The sequence below is a fragment of the Neolamprologus multifasciatus genome, chromosome 3 (genome assembly GCF_963576455.1).
Source record: "Neolamprologus multifasciatus chromosome 3, fNeoMul1.2, whole genome shotgun sequence".
Taxonomy (NCBI): domain Eukaryota; kingdom Metazoa; phylum Chordata; class Actinopteri; order Cichliformes; family Cichlidae; genus Neolamprologus; species Neolamprologus multifasciatus.
In genome coordinates, this window is record NC_140441.1 from 8,436,826 (window position 1) to 8,459,992 (window position 23,167).

At 39.1% G+C, this 23,167-nt stretch overlaps 2 protein-coding genes across 2 annotated transcripts; both read left to right on the forward strand.

Annotated features, from left to right (window-relative positions):
* The first annotated feature begins 16,112 nt into the window (after positions 1 to 16,112).
* LOC146521417 (GTPase IMAP family member 9-like) lies at positions 16,113 to 20,021 on the forward strand. The gene is made up of 2 exons (XM_085155133.1): positions 16,113 to 16,301; positions 18,751 to 20,021. Exons 1-2 carry the CDS (start codon positions 16,187 to 16,189, stop codon positions 19,617 to 19,619), a joined length of 984 nt encoding a protein of 327 aa, XP_085011259.1. The 5' UTR covers positions 16,113 to 16,186; the 3' UTR covers positions 19,620 to 20,021.
* A 187-nt stretch (positions 20,022 to 20,208) lies between these two features.
* LOC146521418 (GTPase IMAP family member 2-like) lies at positions 20,209 to 22,156 on the forward strand. Its single transcript, XM_085149009.1, has 2 exons — positions 20,209 to 20,819; positions 22,114 to 22,156. Exons 1-2 carry the CDS (start codon positions 20,209 to 20,211, stop codon positions 22,154 to 22,156), a joined length of 654 nt encoding a protein of 217 aa, XP_085005135.1.
* The last annotated feature ends 1,011 nt before the right edge of the window (positions 22,157 to 23,167 follow it).

Here is a 23,167-nt window from a genome sequence, read left to right on the forward strand (position 1 = left end):
AGTGAAAACATCTTTCTTCTTACGAGATTTAATGTGAACCTATCTGAAGTTACATTGCGGCTATGTTGAAGCAGTTTTGTTTTTCTCTTTTATTTTACCATTAAAAATTTACAGACCAATCTTTCAGTGATATAAAGCAAACACAGGCATCCCCAGATATGAAACTATATAAATAAAACTCATGTATAATCTATTCCAGTTTTATTATATTGATTTTTTTTTCATTTCTTAATCAAAATGCTAACATGTACCTCAAAGTTTGGGAATTTGTGTTATAGTTAAAGTCCTTCAAAATGTATAATTGTAAATATTTTTACTAGTGTATGGAATTATGCACAATAATGTTTAACATTTAGTATTTACTGTTATATTCCCATAGATCATCATGATTGTTTATTCTATTGCTCTCATCTTCTTTTGCTTGAATTGAACATGTCTATAGGGGTTACACCCTCCCCCTTTGAATAAACATGAGTCCCTTCATGTACTTAAAATGTATCTAAACATCATAGATTTGAGTGTTTTCATAGCTACTAAACGACTCAAGAGCTTGGTTAAAGTTATCCAGAAATCGTTGTGCGAAGGATATAAGGGGTTGACCCAACTGGGGGTAATGAAACCGTCCTGGGGGTCGCTTTAATCTCTCAGATTTTCTCACTTGAGGTGTTTCAGGAGTTATTTCAGGTGTTTGTTCAGCATGTTGGTCAGTGATATTTTCACTATGCTCTGTGTTTTCTATCTCAACATCTGGTTCTCCTTGAACTTGGACATTATGATTCTCTACCATGATGTTGGAGTGAGATTCCTCATTGAGCAGTTCAGGTTCAGTTTGATTTCTCTGTCCATGGCCAGTCTCGTCCGAGATTGTCTCCATTGGTTGAAGCAAAGAGTTGTCACTTTTGAGTGTACATAGATCATTTTGAACTTCGGAGCTTGTTGTCTCATTTTGCACATTGGAATGGTTTTGAGTTTGGTCACAAATCTTGATAAACGTCTAGGTTTGGATTGAGGGATGACCTGAAATGCATTCATACTCCTCCTCAGACTCTGACATTTCTGTATCTTTAGGTTCAGAAGGGCTCTGACGAGTCTTAGGTCGACGTGGAGGTTTGGGTTTTGTCTCAACCTCATCCTCAATGTCTGAGAGATCACCACATGCAAGTAAAAGGTCTCGATGAAAAGTCCTGCTCGGACCACCACCCTTCTCTGGTTGGACCACATACACAGGAACATTTTCCAGTTTCTTAACAACACGGTACACCATGTGTTCCCATTTATCGTCAAGTTTGTGTTTACTGCGCAGGCGAACGTTCTTGACTAAGACTCTTGTCCCCAGCTTGAAGTGTGGACACTCTGACTTTTTTATCAAACCTGTTCTTGTTTCACTCAGCAACTCTCTTGGAGTTTTCGAGTGCAATCTGGTAACTTTCCTCAAGCCTATCTGCAGCCAGAGTTTGATGAGGCCTCCGTGATAGGCCGTCAGCATCCTGGTTAGCCTTCCCAGCTCTGTATTTGATTTGGAAGTTGAAGGTAGACAACGCTGCTAACCAGCGATAACTCGCTGCATCAAGTTTTGCCGTGGTCAGAACATATGTAAGCGGATTGTTATCCGTTACAACGATGAACTCGTTACCATAAAGGTAATCATGGAATTTTTCGACAATGGACCATTTCAGAGCTACAAATTCTAGCTTATGAGCTGGATATCTGGTCTCCCTTGGTGTCAATCCCCTACTAGCATAGGCAATGACGTGCATTTTACCATCCTGCTCCTGATAAAGAGCGGCACCCAGGCCCGTGGTACTAGCGTCAGTGTGCAGAACATATTGGAGCTGTGGATCTGCAAACCCCAATACAGAGGATGATGTTAACTTCTCCTTAAGGCATTCAAAGGCTGACTGACAAACAGGTGTCCATCTGTCTGCAAAGGGTTCTCGGGGATTGAGATATTTGGAAGTGCCTGTTTGCTTCTGGCCTTTTCTGAGAAGTGGATAGCCACATGTGAGATCGTTTAACCCTTTAAGAGACCTACCATAGAACCAAGTCCGCCAGAGCTTATATTATATTTTTACATGCTGTGGAGCCATTTTTGGGAGCATTTCAAGTTGCTATACATCAATACAACCATTACAGCCTAGATTTTAATAATATGTATGAATTAAGTGCATAGTGATTACATAAATTGCAAAAAAGTGCAATAAACTACAAAAAAATTGAAAATCGTTTTTGTTTTTTTAACATATATTTCTAGTTAGAGAAATTTAAGAGGCTTATCCCTCAAAACTGTAAATACAAAAAAGTTGCACAAAATAGTTTCCCACCACAGGAAATTTATTTTGAGTGCCTTCATAGTTTTATTTTTGAAATACACCAATTTTTATACACTGCAGGAAAAACGAAAATAAATATTATAGTGCAAATTTGCAAAAAAGCAGCATATGCATCAAAATAAACTATTTCCAGCAGTGCAATATGAGTCCTAAGCATCCCAGAAACGACACAGAAAGTCATAAAGTCAAACATAACTTTTAAAAACACCAGTATAGGCTCATTGAGGCCGGGACGATAAAAAACTACATTTCCGCGAAAATGACGTCACTTCCGGTTTCGGGCAGGTCATGGCGGACATGCGATAGTTCGCGCTGACGTCTATTCCAATGTAGGAAGTGTTATGAACAGCTGATCGGATCGGCAAAGCGTGTTTCTGGAATATTATGTTTTTGTTGCTGCAAGTGCTTTTTATGCAGTTTTTGCAAAGCTATATGTGGAAGGAAACTGTGACCGAGGACAAGCTGATGGCATAAGATGTAAGTACAACTCCTCAGGTTTCATATGCAAAAAAAATTATTGCGCTAGCTCACGTGGTTGCAGAGCTACCGGGATTTAAAAGTAGTTGCGCAAAACAGAGCGTGCCCGCTCCGACCGGTTTTAAAGGGTTAAGGGCCGGACTATCTTTGAATAGTCCTTAACAAATTGGCGATAATAGCCTGTGAACCCTAAAAATGACTTCAGTTGTTTCAAGTTTTGTGGCACTGGCCAGGTCTTGATAGCAGCAACCTTTTCAGGATCTGTCTGCACACCATTTTTGGAGACAATATGGCCCAAATATTTAACTGATGTCTGGAAAAAGCAACATTTTTTCGGGGACAACTTTAAGCCATATTCACGAAGATTGTCCAAAACATGCTTTAGCCTCTGTTCATGTTGCTCGAGGGAGTCTGAGAAAACAATCAAATCGTCTAGGAAGTGTGAGCTTAGGTTAAAGAATATGACCCCCTTCGCAGTATATTCTTATAGTATGTTAGACAAAATGTCTCAGTATATTTTGGTAGTAGGATAGACAAAAGTTCAAGTATATCTTTGGGGATTAAAAGAATGTGACCATCTTTGGGTTCTGTTAGACAGGTGGGCGCCGCCATTTATCTGCTGTGAATGTTTTACACTGTTTTCTTGTCATGTCAGACTGCTTAAATCATTCTCTGAGAAGGTTGCGTGCGAAGGACCTTGGTCCAGTGATAGCAAAAGCAGACAACATTCTGTGCCCCCACCCTTGTAGGGAGTAGAAAGACAGGGAGCCCGAGGTCATAACTTAGGCGCCATGACAGATAAGAGAGTGTGAATGTTTAGGTTTACGACCAGGTGGGGGCCAGTAGAAAGTATAAAAAGCTGTGTAACACATCGCCATTTTGAGACTTGCTGTGACCCTCTCTGTATCTCTCCCCATCATGATGGTTTTATGCTCATTGTGTGAAAATTGTATGGAAATAAAGGATTGTTGATTGAGCATTTATACACCGAGTAAGTGTCCTTCTTCAGCCCAAAGATTCAAAGAACTGGGAGAATTCAACAGAAGACGCGTACCTCCTTGAGATTAATGTCTCCCATACACCTCTCCATTAACCTCTGAAAGGTGCTGGGAGCATTTGTGATGCCTTGGGGCATTCGATTGAACTCATAAAACCCCAGTGGGTATACGAAGGCTGTTTTGGCTTTATCCTCCTCCTCCATCTCTATCTGGTAACAGCCTGACTTCAAGTCCATGACAGAGAACCAGTTTGAACCAGATAGGGCGGAGAAGGTCTCTTCGAGGTTTGGCAACGCGTAAGCATCTTTTACCGTTTGCACATTAAGCTTACGGTAATCCACACAGAGGCGTACTTCACCATTCTTTTTCTTGACTACAACGATGGGGAATGAGAAGGGAGATTCTGACTGTCTTATTACCCCAGCGTCGAGAAGCAGTTTAAGGTGTTTCCTGACTGCTTCGTAGTCATTTGGATGAATGGGCCGTGATCTCTGTTTTATAGGCGTTTCGTCTTTAAGCTTGATCTTATGCTTAACTTTAGTGGCATGGCCAAAGTCGAGATTGTGGCATGCAAAAACGTCATGGTAGGCACTAAGACTCTGCGTGACCCGACTTTTCCATTCCTCGGGCAGAGGTGAATCGCCAAAATCAAAGGTCAACTGGTCACTGTAATGAACATGAGTCTGCAGACAGGCTGCAACAGCCTGCAGTGTTTGTACTCGACGTGGTTTGAGTTTCAAGGACTTGGTCTGCAATGTGTAGTTCAGCAAGAACGCAGTTGCCAGGAAGGATGATGTCATGATCGGTTTCATTTCTGATCCAAATAGGATGCTTGTAAGGACTTTGACGTGGCACTGTGATAAGGCAGCAATCTACAAAGATTCCTCCCGGAAGGGCTGAGGAAGTTGGCTGCTCTACAACTGCCCATCTGTCAGTGGGTGGTGAATGTAGGTGGGCGTAACTCTCTAGGCAAACCCTTTCATGAGCTGGTATTACGTAAGGTGTGTTGCCCCTCAGTGTCATTAGTCCAAGCTTTCCTGTGCTTTTTGTTTCATGTCTATGTTCAAGGATATATAAAATCTGACTATAGCCATAGACAGCTGATGAAATGGGAGTATCTCTACAGTGTTCTTCATATAAAACATCAAGGGCATTTGTACCAATTAAAACTGGTAAGTCTGTGCTGGAACGTAAATCAGGGACAATGAGAGCTAATGTAGAAATTTGGGGCTCAGACTCAACAAACTCTTTTGGAAAGCCAATTGGAACTTCGACATACCCTAGATAAGGTACAACTTGTCCATTTGCACCCTCACAATCTAAGTCACTGATTGGCTGGATGGGAAGATCAGACAAATGTCTTTTGTAAAATGAGAGTGAAATAGTCGTTACTTGCGACCCAGAGTCTAACAAAGAATTGCAACTCACTCCAGCTATGTTGACATTGGCTGTGCACTTCTTGCCAATTAAGCTCTTTGGAAATCTGGGATGACGCGTACTTGCTTCTGCACAAGACTGTTTTGTTGGGGGGTTTTGAGTAGGACTTTTGTTGCTTCTAGTTCCAGTTTGTCCCTCAACTGAAACAGGAACTAGTTTAAATCAGAGTCACATTGGTCTTCCCAAGCTGTTTGTTTCGCCCTTAGCTCTTCCCGCTTGGCTTCAACAGTACTGGGATTCGGCTCAATTTCACAAGAGGGAGCTATATGGCCATCCTCGCCACAGTTAAAGCAGAACCATGGGCGAGGCTTTTTGTTTTTGCCAAAGCCTTCACTTTTCAACTGAGAGTTCTGTGTTTGTGCCTCCTTTAGCTGCTGTTTCTTTACAGCTTTTGGGAACTTTGCCTGAGGTTTCTTTGCAACCATGGTTTCCATTGAAGCTTTTAAGGAAGTTAACTGTTCTTGCAGCTGAGCAATTTGTTTTTGCAGTTTCCTGGCAGATGCTTGAGCTGAGCTGTCAGCAGCAGCAGCAGCTTGAAACTCAGTGTTTGGGTAAACATTTAAAGGATTGGACTGCACCTTTAGTTTTGAAATTCCCAAGTGCTGCTTCATGCGAGTTGACTTGGCTGCCTGCTTATCTTCCTCTGTTCGCAAGAGTAAAAGCAGCTCAGAAAAGGAGGGTGGACTGGATTTCTTTTGCTCTAGATGGAGGCTAGCGATTAGGTTATCATCCCAGCATCCACTACAGAACCGCTTCAAAAGCCAGCTTGGTCCTGATGGTCTCCCTCACTAGTTTCTCTCCAGGGTGAATGTAGCTGTTGATATAATATGGACTCTATTATTAAATGAAAATAACAAATTAGACTACACTACTGAAACCTTCTGCTGCTGTTTTTAAAGTTTCCATGTTACCAGGCTGTAGAGATTTAAACAGTTTTAGATCTATGACACTCACAGTCTTAAATGTTAAAATCTCAAAGGACATCATTATATTTTTGATATTAACAGTAACTCTGGGCCTCTGTAGAGTGTGCAGATGATCTCATTGCTGTCTAAAAATGAAAAAAAAAAAACTAAGAAGGGCTGAATCCTTCAATAATACACACTAACAGGTGTGTAGCATCGCTAACTAGCTAGCAACAAGCCTCCAACGCAGTGCTTATGTATGGGCAGAAATCTGTGCCATCAGAAACTGAATTTGAATAAGTTAAATTTGAATTTGAATTGCTCAGATTGAATCTGAATTGTAACTTGAATAAATGCTTTTGAAAACTGAATTTGAATTAGTCTAATTTGAAATTGAATTCATGGTTTGAGAATGATCATCACTAAATTGAAATTGAATTTTATATTTTGAAAATGAATTGATTTGCTTTGAAACTGCATTTTATCCTTTAAAAATTCAGCTCTCGAATAATTTCAATTTCACTTCTCATCATTCAATTTCAGTTCCAAAATTCAGTTTTTTGGAACTTACATCCGGTTCCGGTTCAAGCACAGATTAATAGAACTACGTTTTACTAGCGGACCGAAAGTGTTACTGACGGGAATCTACAGCATCTTGAGCTGAATTAAGACTTCAGAAGTCATTCGTCATGTCGAATGACCAGCGGATAAACTCTCAGGTTGGTAATAAATGTATTACATGTATAAGAACAAGCGTCATGTTAACAAATGATAGTAACTTTTATGCTTATTGTAGCTGCTAGCTAAAAACGCTAATTTAGCGTAGTTTGCCCTGGATTCAGCTTTGACAAACAAATATGATCGACTGTTTCTAGTAGAATTCCAAAGTTGTCATCTTGTACCCTCTCAGAGTACCCCCTCTGTATGCTTGCAGAGACCCCTACAGTAGGGAAACATGCAAAACAGTGTCCAAACCTTTGTATTTTAGCTTTATTTATGTCTTACACAGCATCCCAACTCTTTAACTCTAACTTAATAACTTTAGCTAAAGTGAATAGTTAGTCTAATTCATTAGTGCAGCATTACTGGATCACCTGTTTGAAGTGATATAATATGATATACAACTATCACTGACACAGCAAACTTTGTAAATAAACAAACAACACTTCTCATTCTCTAAACATTTGGCCACAGCTGTAGATTACACTATCAGTGCTTGTTCACTCTTGACAATAATTACATTTCTAAATTTACTTTGTGCATTTACAGGTAAACAATATCTAATAATTTATCTAAATGACTGCTTTGTCTTTGAAAAGGTGAAGAGCCTGAGGCCGGTGACGGTCCAGTTCTACTCTAAGTACATCCTTACAGTGGCTCACAGCACAAGGCTACATTCCTGTCCTGCCAGAAGAGAAGAGAAACTTCAGAGTCTTCATGCAGTTCAACCACACCTGTCATATTCCATATGACAGGGGTCTCAAACTCCAGTCCTCAAGGGCCAGTGTCATGCAACTTTTCCATGCCCTCGAGGACTGGAGTTTGAGACCCCTGCCGTATGGTGTTCATGCTGTTTTCTACTCCACAGTTACAGCATGTCTGACTGCCTGTTCAGCATATGCAAAAATATATGATGAGTTTAAGCATGTGATGACTAAGGCCTTCCATTATGGTGTTTGTCATCACATGTCACAGACATCTGGATGATCATTTGGAATAATCAAAAAACTAAAAACGTATTACTTCATCTTTTATCTTTATTATTATTATTGTTCGTATTTTACATTTTTCATTGTTAGGCATTAGGTTTATTTGTAGTAGTCCTTTCCAACTTCTTTCCCTCTTCCATGTTACTGTGTCAGCTTGTCAGCATCTATTTGGGTTTGGAAGTGGAACAGAAAGTAAGGCAATCCAAACTGCCATTAAAACCAGGAGAGGTTCTTATGTTTCAGAAGAAGGGATTAATTCAAAAGAAATGACCTCAATGCCATATTTTATTTAGGAACCCTAGAGAGCACTTTGCAAAATAACACATTCTTATAATTTCACCCTCAGATGAGCCAAGCTGCGACTGTCAGGGAAGGTGATGTAGGTACAGAGCATGTGAGAGTGGTTAAGTTAATGTCTCTTGTCTAGATGAAGGCACAAGAGGGATCAATGGCAAGGCGTAGAGATTCAATATCTTCAGTCTTCAGTGGACACTCCATTTCTGGCACAAAACACCTGTAAAAGATGGTCGATGTAGGAGGTGACCCGACAACTTCAGCCTGTCAAACATAGCAATGGAGCAGTATGTTTAAAAAACAACAACTAATTAAGCATGCACTCAGTACCCTAAGAATTATTATGGTAGTTAGACACAGTGACAGTGACAGTCACATATCATATCACTTCAAACAGAGGTGATCCAGTAATGCTGCACTAATGAATTAGACTAACTATTCACTTTAGCTAAAGTTATTAAGTTAGCTAAAGAGTTGGGATGCTGTGTAAGACATAAATAAAGCTAAAATACAAAGGTTTGGACACCGTTTAGCATGTTTCCCTACAGTAGGGGTCTCTACAAGCATACAGAGGGGGTACTCTGAGAGGGTACAAGATGACAACTTTGGAATTCTACTAGAAACAGTCGATCATATTTGTTTGTCAAAGCTGAATCCAGGGCAATCCAGCGTTTTCAGCTAACAGCTACAATAAGCATAAAAGTTACTGTACGGCTATCATTTGTTAACATGACGCTTGTTCTCATACATGTAATACATTTATTACCAACCTGAGAGTTTATCTGCTGGTCATTCGACATGACGAATGACTTCTGAAGTCTTAATTCAGCTCAAGATGCTGTAGATTCCCATCAGTAACACTTTCGGTCCGCTAGTAAAACGTAGTTCTATTAATCTGTGCTTGAACCGGAACCGGATGTAAGTTCCAAAAAACTGAATTTTGGAACTGAAATTGAATGGTGAGAAGTCAAATTGAAATTATTCGAGAGCTGAATTTTTAAAGGATAAAATACGGTTTCAAAGCAAATCAATTCATTTTCAATTTCAAATTAGACTAATTCAAATTCAGTTTTCAAAAGCATTTATTCAAGTTACAATTCAGATTCAATCTGAGCAATTCAAATTCAAATTTAACTTATTCAAATTCAGTTTCTGATGGCACAGATTTTTGCCCATACTTATGCTAGTGTTTACTCTAGCAAACGAATTAACAACAGCGTGATTTTAGAACTATAAGATGATAAGCTGCACTGAAAAAAAGTGAGTGGCCACCTCTTAGATTTACGTAAGCATCTTGCGTGTATTTAACACAATTGCCTCATGCTTTAAAGTTTAGTGTAACTATATAGTGTAGAAACTACATGATATGCAGAGAGGCTAGATTAAATTGTTCATATCATGTTCGAGTGAAGTAAGTCAATAACTTACTGCGACACGGCACGAGATTTCAGTCTCACGCGCTTTGGATCGTGGTTTCAGGAAGGCATCCATCTCAGTCAAGTCGAGCAGCCGCCTCTACTTTTTTTGGTATACCGAAAAAAGTAAATTGGGTGGTTGTTACATTAAAAAAGTCTAACTTGTAATTTGAACACAATAATTTCATGTTTCTATAAACGTAATTAAATCATGAAGGATCTGTACAAAATTCAACAACTTAATTTGTTCTTGTTGAGATGACATGATACAATCTAGTAAGAGTGGTTAGTTGCTGAACTCGTGCAATTCACAAGATCGCACGAGATTTCAAACTGCAGGAAAATCACTGGGGATATAAGACAACTACACACACACACCCTGTATGCTATCGCCATTTATTGTGGTTTAACCTGTAAAGGACAAAAACGTACAAAATTCTGCATCAAGCCTTGAAATCATAGCTTTCCCACTTTTGTTTAGCCTGGATTGGTGGCATAGTGGTTAGTGCTGTTGCTTCACAGTTAGAAGGTCCTGGGTTCAAATCCACAATCTGGCTAGTTTGCAGTGGATTCTCTCTGGGTGTTTCTTCCCACAGTTAAAAGTCAAGCAGTTGTTAGGTTAATTGGTGATTCTAAATTAATATAAATGCAAATGGTAGTTTGTCTCTATGTGATAGACTGGTGAGCTGTCCAGGGTGTACCCTGTTTCTTACCCTATCACTACCCAGGGTTATTTCCCAGCCCCCCTGCAACTAGGATAAAGATAGGAGGATGGTAGTTGTTGTTCAATGTTTATGATAACCAGACTCTAGACTTTGTTGAACATTATGTAATATGAAGACAACATGTAGTATTTAAGTGACCAAGTAGTATTGGGGTAAAAGTTATTGAATAGTGTTAAAATAAAATGACAAAATTGTGAAGGATTAAAATATTCAAAGAGCTCAACTTACTTCATGTGAACAGGTTTCAATTGCATTTTATGAACACAAAATGTACAGGTTTAATCAATATGAAAAAGTTGTGTTGAAGTTTCTGCCAAAGCAAAACATTTGTGTGCAACCAATGTTCACTATTGAATCAAGTAAATCCAACATGGCCTTTTTTTCAGTGTAACACTGTGGAGGGAGGAGAATAAAAAACGGGGAGGGCCAGCACTTTCATATGCACAGACAACATGGAGCCTTTCATTCTGCAGCCCTGCGTTCCTCTGTACTTGGACGGGGAAGAGATCTGCTCTCCCGAGGCCGTAAGCATGGGAGGCAGCAGCGGCGAGTGGTCCTCATCGGCTATTAGTGACACCCCCGTCACCGTCTACAGTACCAGATCAGAAGCAACCAATGCTCCACGGAAAGAAGGGAGAAATAAGAGTGTCTTCATGTTCCGCAGCCAGATACCGGCTCTGAGGAGCTTTCGAGGAGAATGGCCTCTACCATTCGAGGGGTGTGGAAAGTGGGGCTACGTCTTCAAATATGACATATTTATGATTGAAGACCTCAGCCTAGACCTTCTGACTCTACCAGAAATACTCCGGAAGTGTCTAGTCGTTTTCAGACGTGTGTAATATGTATACACACATATATATGTGTGTGTGTGTGTGTGTGTGTGTGTGTCATATATATATATATATATATATATATATATATATATAGACACACACACATATACACATATATAGTGCCGGGTGGAGGTAAGCTACACCTGCGCTTGTAATGGAAAAAAAGGGTGACTTCCTATTGTCTGTAGAGAACCATTTCTTTCAATAGTATTTTATTTTCTTAATAAAAAACCTTTAAGATTATCAGCCTAGCAACAAATTGCATTTTTATAGAGTGGGGTGGAGGCAGGCTACACCATCGCTTGTAATGAAAAGAAGAACTTTCTATCTGCTTGTAACCTACCATAAATAAATATCCCTTAGTGAAAAGAGCACCGTGCACATATTCAGAACTCGGTCTTACTTAAAAAATTAAAACACCCTCGGATGGTCTTGTTTTACACACACACATCGCGGGTCAAGAAGGAGTCAACAAACCGCTCTAGTTATTATCAGTATTTCTTAATGCTTATAACCTACAGTGCCCCCACATCGTATGTGTAAAGTAAGCCTTAGTGGAAAAAAAGGGTCGCGCCCATATTCAGAACTCCCAAATCCCAAATATTTTTATTAAAAACACCCCGATGAGGTATTTTGGTTTTGTGCAGCCACTCCTTATCAGACCAAAAATAAAGAGTTGTTCTTCATTATTTTGAGCTACTTTTACTACAGGTTCTCTCAATAGACAGAAACCCTCAAAGAAAACGGCCTTATTTTACGCACGCCAACAAGCAGTCAGACAAACGACGATTCATCTCGGTAAATTGCCTCCAAGAGATCAGGATGCTTCCTCCGTCTCGTACCATAAGCGTATGAGAAAAAAAACAAAACATTATTTTGGTAAGAGTGTGTGTGTGAGAGAGAGAGTGTCATCTTCCTGGGTCATTGACCCAGTGTTTTGAGTTTATTGTTATTATTTTCCAGTTTCTGCTGTTTTGTATTTGTTCTTATGGTTTGAGTTGTGTGTTTAGTGTTTCTATCATCCCTATCTGTGTCCTTCCTCTGTGTTCTGTTCGTGTCCCCGAGTTGGTATTGTGAAACAGTCTGTGAGTTTCCTGTTTTGCTTTGTAGGTTTGTGTCTCGTTATGCCCATTAGTTCCAGCTGTGTCCCCTCCTGTGTGCCATTTCCTGATTACCTGGTGTGTGTATTTATACTGCGTGCCTGCCTGTGCTCCTCGTCGCGTCGTCTGCATTTCTCTGCATCATTTTGGTATATCGCCGTGTCTCTCTGTTCCTCGCTTTGTGTCCTCTGTTTGTGTTAGTTTCACCAGTTTAGGTTTATGTTCAGTTCTGCCCTCACCTTGGGTTTTCCACTGTAAATAAATCTCCACCTGCATCTCCACTGCCATCTGCATCTTGGGTCCTCTTTCATTCCACCACACGACTGCTGCCCAGCCGTGACAGAGAGAGAGAATCGATCAAACTTTTCTACAAAACGTTATACCACTCCAACAAAAATGAGTTCTGCTATGTTTTATTTTTAATGTTACTGCGTTGAAGTTAGCACAATTTAAATTCAAAAAACTATTTGTCTCTTAAATGAATGGCATCTTGTTAGACTGGGGACGGGGGCTTATAAATCTAATACAGTGTTTTACATCTTGGGCACTTGGGCACACTTCAATGAAACTCGAAAAGTGGGACACACAATATGGAGATGATGCCTCAGCATTAGTTAGGAAGGAGTGAAAGTATAGAGAGGAGGAATTCCCATTCATGTACCCTGCAATGTGCATTGTGTCCTTGTAACGTGTTTTACTTTTTTTCTAAATAAATAGCTGTGAAAAAACCCATCAAGGTTGAGGTAAGTATCCACCACAGTATCGTGTTTTTTTTATTATTAGGGTCAAATTTCTATTTGTGTAAAAAAATTAAGCCAACATCCAATTGTCAAAGGTCGGTGTGTCAATGGCCTGTCTGATCTTAAAAAACGAATTTTGTTGTTACATTACAGCAATATTGAGGAAAGTTTTAACAGCTGATCATGGAGCAGGATGAAGGTCAAAGGGAAACTCGCTGCCACGCTTCCGGTTATGCTTCCATCCGGCCTAGTCATCCAGCCGGTCTGTGCTATATCGTCCCCCTGGCCCGGAGTGGTATAACGTTTTGTAGAAAAGTTTGATCGATTCTCTCTCTCTGTCACGGCTGGGCAGCAGTCGTGTGGTGGAATGAAAGAGGACCCAAGATGCAGATGGCAGTGGAGATGCAGATGGAGATTTATTTACAGTGGAAAACCTAAGGTGAGGGCAGAACTAAACATAAACCTAAACTGGTGAAACTAACACAAACAGAGGACACAAAGCGAGGAACAGAGAGACATGGCGATATACCAAAATGATGCAGAGAAATGCAGACGACGCGACGAGGAGCACAGGCAGGCACGCAGTATAAATACACACACCAGGTAATCAGGAAATGGCACACAGGAGGGGACACAGCTGGAACTAATGGGCATAATGAGACACAAACCTACAAAGCAAAACAGGAAACTCACAGACTGTTTCACAATACCAACTCGGGGACACGAACAGAACACAGAGGAAGGACACAGATAGGGATGATAGAAACACTAAACACACAACTCAAACCATAAGAACAAATACAAAACAGCAGAAACTGGAAAATAATAACAATAAACTCAAAACACTGGGTCAATGACCCAGGAAGATGACACTCTCTCTCTCACACACACACTCTTACCAAAATAATGTTTTGTTTTTTTTCTCATACGCTTATGGTACGAGACGGAGGAAGCATCCTGATCTCTTGGAGGCAATTTACCGAGATGAATCGTCGTTTGTCTGACTGCTTGTTGGCGTGCGTAAAATAAGGCCGTTTTCTTTGAGGGTTTCTGTCTATTGAGAGAACCTGTAGTAAAAGTAGCTCAAAATAATGAAGAACAACTCTTTATTTTTGGTCTGATAAGGAGTGGCTGCACAAAACCAAAATACCTCATCGGGGTGTTTTTAATAAAAATATTTGGGATTTGGGAGTTCTGAATATGGGCGCGACCCTTTTTTTCCACTAAGGCTTACTTTACACATACGATGTGGGGGCACTGTAGGTTATAAGCATTAAGAAATACTGATAATAACTAGAGCGGTTTGTTGACTCCTTCTTGACCCGCGATGTGTGTGTGTAAAACAAGACCATCCGAGGGTGTTTTAATTTTTTAAGTAAGACCGAGTTCTGAATATGTGCACGGTGCTCTTTTCACTAAGGGATATTTATTTATGGTAGGTTACAAGCAGATAGAAAGTTCTTCTTTTCATTACAAGCGATGGTGTAGCCTGCCTCCACCCCACTCTATAAAAATGCAATTTGTTGCTAGGCTGATAATCTTAAAGGTTTTTTATTAAGAAAATAAAATACTATTGAAAGAAATGGTTCTCTACAGACAATAGGAAGTCACCCTTTTTTTCCATTACAAGCGCAGGTGTAGCTTACCTCCACCCGGCACTATATATGTGTGTGTGTGTTGCATTAACATTCCTGCCTTGGTGTCTCAGATAAATACACCCCTGTGCTCCTATAGTCAAACCTATTGGCCCATTAATATAATCTATTCAGTAATTCCCTTTACTGTGTTACACATATAACTTGCTTTATATTCTTGACATATGCATCTACAACACAGAGAGTAGTAAAAATAAAAACAACACATTGAATGAGGAAGTGTGTCCAGACTTATGTAGTGTATATTCAGAAGTTGGACAAGGATGGTAAGGATAAATTTTCTCAGAAATAATTCTTTTTAACCTTCCTTTGACCCTCAGTGTGTCAGAATAGACACCTCCAAAATGTTGTTGGTTGACCTCCATCTCCACTATCACCATACAGGACAGCACATAGTACTGGGAGATTCTTATTAACTTATTATCAACCACAGTACATTCAGCATTGGAGGTTTTACAAGCAACAAGCTGATTTGTCAGAAAAATCTGCCACCTCCACTCTTTACGAATAGCCTATGACAGTGATGCCCACACTACCTAGATTCCTCTCAAATAGCTGTGTTTTTTTCCTCATTGTATGGTGAATGCAAAATTTTCTGCATGCAGATAAAAGGAGCATGAACCCATTCAGGATCTAACTTAAGTATTCACCATAAACAGCAGCAAGACCTGGGCAATGAGATTACTACTCAACCAAGAAACAGCATTATCAGTGGTCTCTGAGGGGAACAAGCAAGAGAGATTAAGAGAACATGTGTTTCCTGGAAACAGATCATACTAGAGAAGGTAAGAAATCATGCCATTTACTTTGAGAACAACCTCAAAGCCCACTTGAAGAAGAAAAAGGAGAAAAGCAAATGCAGAAAACAGAGCTTAATTCATCACAAGCTGCTAAACTGTGAAACACAATTTTTGAGGATTAAAAACACAAAATTTGTTGTTTTCACAGCCATATACACAGGTCAAATAGAGAAACACAGAACCGTGTGTCCCAAAATAAAGGCTTGCCTTCTGTAGTGTTCACCTCCATCTCCTTTGTCTGCTTTTGGGTCCACACTCTCTCCACTCTCTCGCCGTCTGCCTCTGCGGATGTCACACAATTTGTATTTAATTAACTCAAATGTTTTGGGGGGGTTTTCACACTTAATTCTAGTTTTTATTTCCAGTTAACTATAATAGCCAGTACAGTATATAGTATTAAAATGAAATTATTCCGAAACAAGATGCCAGCAATGATACAGCATAGCTGTACTGCGTTTAAGAACAGATCATCTCAGATATATCCAGAAACTTTCTGTGGAGCATGTTTAACAGCTGTCATCACAGTATGTATGTATGTATGCCCACACAAAAATGTACAAGATCAATACTGCTGGTGTTAGTTGTTTCACACATTTTACCATCAATGTGTGGCTATAACACTGCAAAGACATGTGACAGCATGGTCAGAGGTAGATAATGTTCTTTGTTTTATTGTATACACACTACACACCTTAGTCAACAAAGATTAATATTAGCTCTCACACAAGCCCAGCAACGACAAATAATGTTAAGGGGAGGGGACTAGAAATGGGCTTTAAAAACATTGAAACAAAAAGGAAACTATTTACTAGACAAGACAGCAACAGTGACACGTCACAGCTCTACTGCCTGGAAACATTAAACATGGCATGTTCTCAAATTTGTAAGTATATTCATAACATTTAGATTCAGATTTCTTTAATGTTGAAAAAACACAATTCTCTTTAATACATTTCAGCTTTTCTTTCATAGTGGATACATTGTTTTATTTGAGTTTTATTTAAAAAAAAAATTTGATTGTGTTAAGATGCCTTCAAAATGTTCACAGTCTATCTTTTTATGATTGTTGAATGTACATGTTGAATATTGTTGAATGTTCTATGAAGTTACAGCAATGTGACTTCAATTTTCTCAGTGTGAACCACAACTCTTTGTGCTCAGTGATTTCCTCATTTACAGTTTCAACTGAAATTTCAATTTGGAAATAAAGAAACAAAGATAATAACACTTTTTAGCAGTATCTGTAATTTGAAAATGAAAGTGGTCATACAAGAGTTCATCAATGATATATGTTGGCTGTAAACAGAAATTGCTTAAGGGTAAACTTAAACTAAGACATGTCGAGAAGCTTCCTGTGGAATCAGTTGAACAGGTGGCTCCATTACTACTCCACTACCTTTACAGGCTGAGCGAATCAGAGGTTTCAAAAGTACAACCTTGATTCCTGAAAAGTAGGTTTTCTATGTAAAATGTAAAAAGCAGAATGCAAAGTTCAAATCCCCACATATCAGAAAGTCTACTATTTTATGAAAAATATGACCTCATTATGAATTTGAGTCTGACAAATGTTTTGACAGGGGCAACAAAAGGCTTCTGTTATAGAAGAATTAAAATTGTCCATCATTTATCTTTTTTCTTAGCACATGGGACATAAATATAGACCTCAAAACTAAGCAAAACTAAACAAGAGGTGAGGCAAACCTTTTACTGAGGTTGTAGGAGAGTTTTAGCAAACTAAATATTAAGGCACATGGGAGACAAAAGTGAACACAGTATGACTCAAATGAAGTTAACGATAATAATGTAGATAAACAAACTAAAGCTTTACATACACACAGGAGGTCAATCAGGGAGAGTGGCAGAAAGTTGAAACTAATGCAGAACAATAGAACAAGTGACAGCAAATTTACAAAATAAAATAAACAACAAGTAACCAATAGGCTACTACTGTACTGTACTGATTTTGCCACCTACCTGTATCCTCATACCCTGTGGTAACGTACAGTAGTAATACTAAATGGAAGCGTGAAGACTGAGCCCAAACAAAACAAAGAAATTGAGCACAGGAGGGACATTATCTCTATATATCTATTATAGTTATCTATAATTATTCTGTACACTCTTGTATGATGACAATAAAATATCTTATCTTATCAATTACACACACACACACACACACACACACACACACACACACACACACACACACACACACACACACACACTTGTCAATAAAGACTAGCATTAGCTCTCACACCTGAAAAGCATTGAATGAAAAATTAAACTATTCAGTAGACAAAAAATCAGCAGCCTGTAATCTGCACCATATTTTCCCACACACCTAATTTTGAATATATGTGTTTATCATATTGACTTGATTTTTAAGGCTGCTTCATTTTAAGGCTGTCTACATTATTTTCGTTAACTTCATTTAGTAGTTACTAATAACTTTGCTTGATCATAACCAAGTTAGTGTACCTCTGCAGTAAAGACTGTATTGTTGCAGACCTGTGGACTAAATGTGAACAAATCTTGCACCAGCCATTTGTGATCTGTCAGTGGATGTCTGTAACTTCACTGCCCTGTCGCAGATGTAACAGTTGCTGTTGTAATACAGTGTATCACCGCATGGTGGCGCCTCCTGTCTCATGACTAGTAGGTCACCCCCGTTTTTGTTCTTCTTTGTGTGTACTATCTCTGTTATGGATTCGTTCATGTGTCCATGGACTGGTGTGCTCTAAAGTAATGTGTGGTAGAGCACTTTGAGAGTATCCACAAGTACAAATGAGTACCTGTGGAAAGTTAAAAGCTGCCACACACAGGCTAAGTATGGGAGAAACTGATGAAACCAAAAAGAAACTAGATGCACTTCTGTCAGTGTTTACTTTTAATCACTCACCATACTGCTATTACCACACATCAGTGCAGGGAACAATTATTAACAAACACAAACTTCATAAAGTCCAAGTACAAACTGCAATGCAAGACTGTGGTCGAAAGATTCGAGGTGGCACACGTGAGAACCGAGAGCTAATGCAGTGTTTTCATGCAAATCATGTCGTTTGTAGCACACAAATATTACATGATTCTTTTATACATTATTTTTTTTATTATTGTCTTTCTTGTTTTCTCATGGTTTGTGTGATTTGTGTTTTATGATTGCAGGTCATTTTTATTAATTTACGTAATTTGTGTTTTTTTTTTATTATTTATGTGATACACTGTAACACTTTTTTACTGAAATGTATCATCATCATTCATAGTAACAATAACAATAGTAATAATAATAAGTGTAAAGTTTTTAGTTCATTATTTTCTCAATTCTCTAACAGACTCTGAAGAAACTGATCTGAGGATTTTGCTCGTTGGGAAAACTGGAACAGGAAAGAGTGCAGCAGGAAACACTATCTTGGGGAGAAATTTTTTTAAATCTCGCCCATCTTTCTCTTCTGTTACAACAGCCTGTGAGAAGAAAGAAAATGCTGTCTACAGTCAAAAGGTGGCTGTGATTGATACTCCAGGTCTGTTTGACACCAGAAAGTCACTCAGAGAGGTGATTGCAGAGATCGCTGAAAGCATCTCCTTTGCTGCTCCTGGTCCTCATGTGTTCCTGGTTGTGCTGCAGGTCAACAGATTCACAGCAGAAGAACAAAAAACTGTAAAAATCATTCAGATGATGTTTGGAGAGGAAGCAAAAAATTACACTATGGTCTTGTTCACACATGGAGACTTTCTGGGAGAAAACAGCATAGAAGAATTAATGAGTGAAAATCAGCAAGTTAAAGAACTCATTGATCAATGCCCTGGAGGATATCATGTTTTTAACAACAAAGATGAAGATCAATCTCAAGTCCAAGAACTGCTGAGGAAAATCAATGGAATGGTTCAGAGAAATGGAGGAACCCACTACACCAACAGGATGTTCAAAGATGCCCAAGAAGCCATAAGAGAAGAAATGGAGCGCCTTCTTAGAGAAAATCCTCTGATGGATTTTGAAGAAGCAAGAAGAAGGGCAGAGAGTAGTAACAAATTCATTTGCGCTGTTTTAAAGGGTGCTTTTGCTGGAGCTGGTGTTGGAGCTGGTGTTGGAGCTCTGGCAGGGCCTGGAGGAGCTGCAGTAGGAGCTAAACTGGGAGCAGTAGTGGGAGCTACTGTGTCTGCAGCTATGGTTGTGAAAGAGAAGGCATGCATCATACAGTAAAACTGTGTATTAATTATACCTCAGGTGCAGGTTATTAAGTCACATCATAACAGAGATAAAAATAAATAACCCCAGTAAGAATTCATATTTTTCAGTAATTTTATGCTTTTTCTGCAGAATGCAGCGTCGTTCCTAGCTGTTTTTTTCTTGTTGCTTTCAGGTGTTAGAGGAACATCTTCATTTCAATCAAAGCTAATAAATACTTATTTTTTGATTATGGGACATTCATGGGACTCTGTAACTTGTAGCATTGAGTAGCTCACTGGTTTAGAGTCATAAGAAATCAGTCTTCTGAAAGACTGGTACTGACGTTTAATGTGTTTGTGTAAACAAGAGTGAGATCTGATTTCATGTATCCAGTATATTTTATCTCTTTCAATAAATAAAAAAAAAAAAAAACATATGGTGCAATGTTTTTCTTCCATATAAAAACCGCCCAAATATATATATATATATATATATATATATATATATATATATATATATATATATATATATATATATATTTTTACTAATGTCTTATTTTTTTGGTTGATTGAGCTGATTTCCTGAACTGTGCACTGATGCTCAGACTTGTGCCAACCCCCTGATGGCCTGTCTTGTTTCAGACTCTGACCTGAGGATGGTGCTGGTGGGTCAGGAGAGAGTTGGGAAGAGCTCAGCAGGAAACACCATCCTGGGAAAGAAGGAGTTTAACTGTAGGATCAGTTTGAGCCCTCTGACTCTGAGCAGTAAGAAGAGAGAAGCTGATGTTCTGGGTCAAAGAGTCTCTGTGGTTGACACCCCTGGACTCTTCAGCACTCGGCTGTCTGCACAGGAAGTGAAAGCAGAGCTGGAAAAAGCTCTCCAGCTGGCTTCTCCAGGTCCTCACATCTTCATCCTCGTCCTCCAGCTCGGACGATTCACCCCACAGGAGCAGGAAGGACTGAAAGCTCTGCAGAAGATGCTGGGCGCTGATGTCTCCAAACACACCATGCTGCTGTTCACCTACGGAGACCGACTGGAAAACACCGACATTGACATGGAAATGTTCACCAAAGAGGACGAGAACATCCAGCAGTTGCTGAAGAGCTGCAGCGGTGTGTACCATGTGTTCAACAACAACATGGAAAACAGGGATCAGGTCCAAAAGCTGCTGGAGAAGATAAATGACATCTGTGAGGGAGGAGAGTCGTACTATGAGAGGTCTCAGTCAGAGGGGTCAGTCTGGAGTTTAATACCCAGAGATTTTAGGATTAAGCAGATGCTGTGGTCAATCTGCATTTCATTAGCCATCAGAGAGATTTATTACATCTGTAAGTGGTTATTCAGTAATCAGAATAAGTAATTAACCTCCTAGGACCTGGCGTCCACATATGTGGACATCACATTTTTATTTAGGCCAAAATACTCAATTTTGCTCTACAAGGGCCTGATATCCACTCACAAGAACATTATACTGCTATTGTTCTATCGAAATTTTAAACGAATATCCTCATATGTGGCTCCCATTTCTCTTAGAAACAAAAATTAGGTAGAAAAAAATCTGGTATTTGTTTGTTTTTACAATCATCAGGTCCCAATCAGCCCAAATATCAAAGAGAAATTAAAAGTTTGGGTCTTAGGAGGTTAAAGTAGGTCTCCCTAGATTTAATCTGATTAAATCTGCTGAGACACAGTTTATGAATTGGCTTTCTATAGAAGTTTCTGACTATTAACATGTTTGAGGTTTAATTGAGTAGAAATGACTGCAGGAAATGACTAAAATGCAGCAGGTTTGCAACGATTTCTTTAGACTGTTCTTTTACTGATTGTAAAACTGAAATATTATAAAACAAAAGTGTTTTGGCCACAACTTTGAATTCATTTTGGGGCTTTCTGATATATACAACCATGCAGTTTTACAACACAAGCTGTGTGTTTGTGTGTCCTCCTCTCTCACGCTGAAAATCAGTCTGAAAGCACCCACCTCTCTGCATTTGAAACAGTGCACATCTGGCTCCACTGCAGCTGCATTATATTGTGTTAAGACATTAATGAGTAGTTTTACTGCCTCTTACTAGCAATCACTTTAGGTTAACCCATCCATTTTCTTCCACGTATCCTTGTCATGGTCATGGGTGGGAGGAAGCTGGAGTACCTGGAGAGAACGTGCAAACTTGAAAGGCCTGGGTCAGGTGGTGAGAGCGAACTCAGGACCTTCTTGCTGTGAGGCAACAGTGCTAATCCAGTGTTAACCCTTAACAATAAAAGTGAACCATTGCAATAAAAGCCTACATTGTTCTGAAAAAGGCCTTGTTTGGACACTTTTCTTTTTCACCAGAAGGGGAGGCTAGATTAATGGTGTAGTGAGCGATATTGAACTAAAAGTCAGAATCTTTTGGTTAATTTCCAGGGTTTTGGTTTAAAACCGTCTTTAAACACTTTTTACTTTTATTGACCTAAACCAATAGATTCTCCTTTTTCCTATTTTTTAAAAATTTATTCTAATCTGCTCCTAGGTCTTTTCTTACAGCTTCTACCCAGCAAACATGCCGGTGTGGACCCACAGTGGGTAGCTGTGGGTAAACTGTGGGGTCAAGTGTGTAGGACAAACCCATATTTTTCCCAAGCAGCTGGAGATGGGGATGCATCCACACAGGGCCCACAGCAGATTTTATATTAACATCTCAAGTATTTAAAGCTTATATAAGTCAAAGATTTCAGCCAATTCTGATCCAGTTAAATGGATAGGGATAATAAAAAAATAACAAGTTTTAGTATGTAATACTTGAAGTTTAAAGTTAAGAGGTCAGGGTCACATGACTTAGGAAAACAATTTAGTCTCCAAGCTTTTGAGGGAGAGATTAGTCACTAGGGTAGCACTTTCTATCCTAGCCTGTCCTCTAGACTCCATAAAGGAGGTGGGGGAGAGGAAGATCTTAGTCAAACTAATGTCCAACTAACTGTACATCTCTCACCCCTACATGAAACTGGATTCCTTGAGCAGCTCGCTCAGCAGTAGACTGTTACAGCCACAGTGTAGGAGCAGGTCCTGCATCTCATCAGCACTCATACTGTTCAATAAAAACATGCAAAAAATACCTGTAAAAATAAATGTGGATATATTAACACTATCAATGCTCAATATTTACATATAAAAAAAAATCTCAGTGACATGTCATCTAATGTATTTTACTGTAAATAGCAAACATTTGTACACCGTACAATTCACTTTTGTATAGTATTTTGGTACTTTTATTTTATTTTGTACACTATTTTTCTTCTTATTTTATTTTTCTATTATATCTCTAATTTATACTTTCCTTCCTGACTATAATGAGTGGATTCCCCCAGAGTGGGATAGTAAGTCTCTGTCTTATTTGTTATTTGTCCATTCATTGACAATTGATCAATGGTCATTGATCCGTGGTTGAAGAGCACTGAGTACAAAGCCAATATGTAGTACTACTTTAACAACCTTTGGTTTTGAAAAAGATATATAAAATCATCCTAAATATAGGTTTTACATGGTTTATGTTATTTATTTCCTAGTTTATTTGTAAGGCTGCAGTACACAAAGACACTGA